The 1,937-nt window shown below is 52.2% G+C and overlaps 1 protein-coding gene across 1 annotated transcript; it reads right to left on the bottom strand.

Annotated features, from left to right (window-relative positions):
* Positions 1 to 1,055: 1,055 nt before the first annotated feature.
* LOC121054710 (oleosin L-like) lies at positions 1,056 to 1,595 on the bottom strand. Its single transcript, XM_040525153.1, has one exon. It carries the CDS (start codon positions 1,593 to 1,595, stop codon positions 1,056 to 1,058), a length of 540 nt encoding a protein of 179 aa, XP_040381087.1.
* Positions 1,596 to 1,937: the final 342 nt, after the last annotated feature.

The raw sequence follows: 1,937 nt of genomic DNA, 5'->3' as shown, positions 1-1,937 counted from the left end.
CGACCGATTTAAGCAGGGGTGAGAAAGATAGGAGGTGAGGAGTGAGGGGAGAATGAGGAATTAGATTGTGTTCTTTTGATCGTACCAGATGAAAGATTAGAGCGTGTTCTTTTGTTCGTATATGATAAATTATGTGATTCTTTTTATATTATCAGAGATATGAGATATTGATAGGCTTAGTCCATACACAACTTGCTTGATTTATTTTATGTTATGATGAGATTTTCACTGGCATATTATTGTGGGAATTGGATCCTCTCTCACATTGTATAGTAATGGTAGACAATGAATAGTAACGTGCCATGAGGAGAATCTGAGCTGTCCATTTCGAGATGAATCTGAGCTGTTCATTTCGAGATGGATGACCATGGATCTCTCTCTAATACAGTACCCTGCTACAGCACAGTAGCATTATTATTAATTTTATCTACAGTAGTTTTGCTATATTACAGTACAGTACAGTAAATTTGCTACATGAGCCTGCCATTTTTTTTCTTTTGCTACAGGAGCCTGCCATTTTTTTCTTGGTTTTTTTACTGTGCTTGTGTACCATTACCTTCCAATGCCAGACGACAATGGATTCAAGTCCATATATCATGACATTTCTACAGGCAGATCTATTAATGAGACGCTGGTAAAATGTCTTCTCGGTAAACGCGCCTACAAAAATGCAAAAACTAGGGTCCTTCGTTTTCGTCTAAAAATTCGTCTAAAAATCGAGGGAGTATTGAATTTGGGTAGCTTGGGAGTTTTATACAATTTTTATAAAACAAGTCTTATTTCTGTCTGCTTGTAAAAAGGATGGAGGGGTGTAAAAAAACCATTATAAGCACACTGTCGGCTACTCCACTTTACCAAACATTTACACGATGCCGTATTTTTGTGGGGCGTCAAATTTATTGGCCACATGGCAAGTTTCTGTGGAACATGGCATGAGAAAAGAAATATACACTGCCACGTACGAGTGTGACGCGCTCCAGCTAGCCAAAGCATCCCTTCAAGTTAACACCACCGAGCAACGCTAATGATAAACAAGCTATTTTCGGGACCAATAATTAAATATTGAACTGCATATTATGCCCTGGCTGCGTCTTCGGCGTCATCTTGGCCGGTCTCCCGGAGCCGATGCCCGACGAACGCCGCCCCTCCCGCGCCGCCGCCGTGTTGCATCTTCCCGTCATCCAGCGGCTGCACGACCATCCCGGCCGCGTGCCGCCTCTCCAGAGGTACCCGGCGGCCCAGGCGAGCGCCGAGACGCCCGCGACGCCGAGACCGCCGGCGGCGAGGAGCCCCGCCACGGCCATCCCCGCCCCCGCCGCCGCGGGCGCGAGCACGGGGCTGAATAGCACGAGCGGCGGCGCGGCGAGCGCGAGGCCCACGAGCGTGGCCAGGAGCACGGCCCCGGCGCCCGCCAGCAGCGCGGCGCCGACCGGGACGAGCAGCGCGGCCACGGCGAGCGAGGACGCGCGCGGGCTCCCCCGGAGCGCGGACCCGACGCCGACGCCCTCCATGCGGCGCAGCGGCTGGTGGCGCTGGTGCTGTCCGTGGTGGTGCAGGTGCGCACGCGCTGGCGGCGGCGCCACCATGGGCGCCATATCGCGGGCGGGTGTACGTGGCAGTGTACGTACGTTCAAGACGATGCGCGTGGACAAGCTCGATCTCGAGCTGGTCCTGCGTGTCGCGGATACACTTTCTTATAGCGAGCACCCACGGGCCACGGCCACGAGGACGACGATGCATGCGCGTCTCTGGGCATGAGGCGTGTCGTGAACACGTGGATTGCGCGCATGGCGGCCTGGTTGACACCTGCTTGCACGGTGGGCCGGAGAAGACATGCACGCGCGACGTCGGCATGTCTGCAAGCTAAGAGCATCTCAGAAGCTCACCGTGCTATCCTCCATTCTAAAAATATAATAAAAAGTAAAAATTTAGCTTCG

This window comes from Oryza brachyantha, chromosome 6 (genome assembly GCF_000231095.2).
Source record: "Oryza brachyantha chromosome 6, ObraRS2, whole genome shotgun sequence".
NCBI lineage: Eukaryota > Viridiplantae > Streptophyta > Magnoliopsida > Poales > Poaceae > Oryza > Oryza brachyantha.
This window is presented reverse-complemented; position numbering and strand designations above follow the sequence as displayed.

Bases quoted from the DNA above. Each gene is read 5' to 3' on its own strand.
- LOC121054710 (XM_040525153.1), bottom strand. From the start codon at position 1,595: ATGGCGCCCATGGTGGCGCCGCCGCCAGCGCGTGCGCACCTGCACCAC.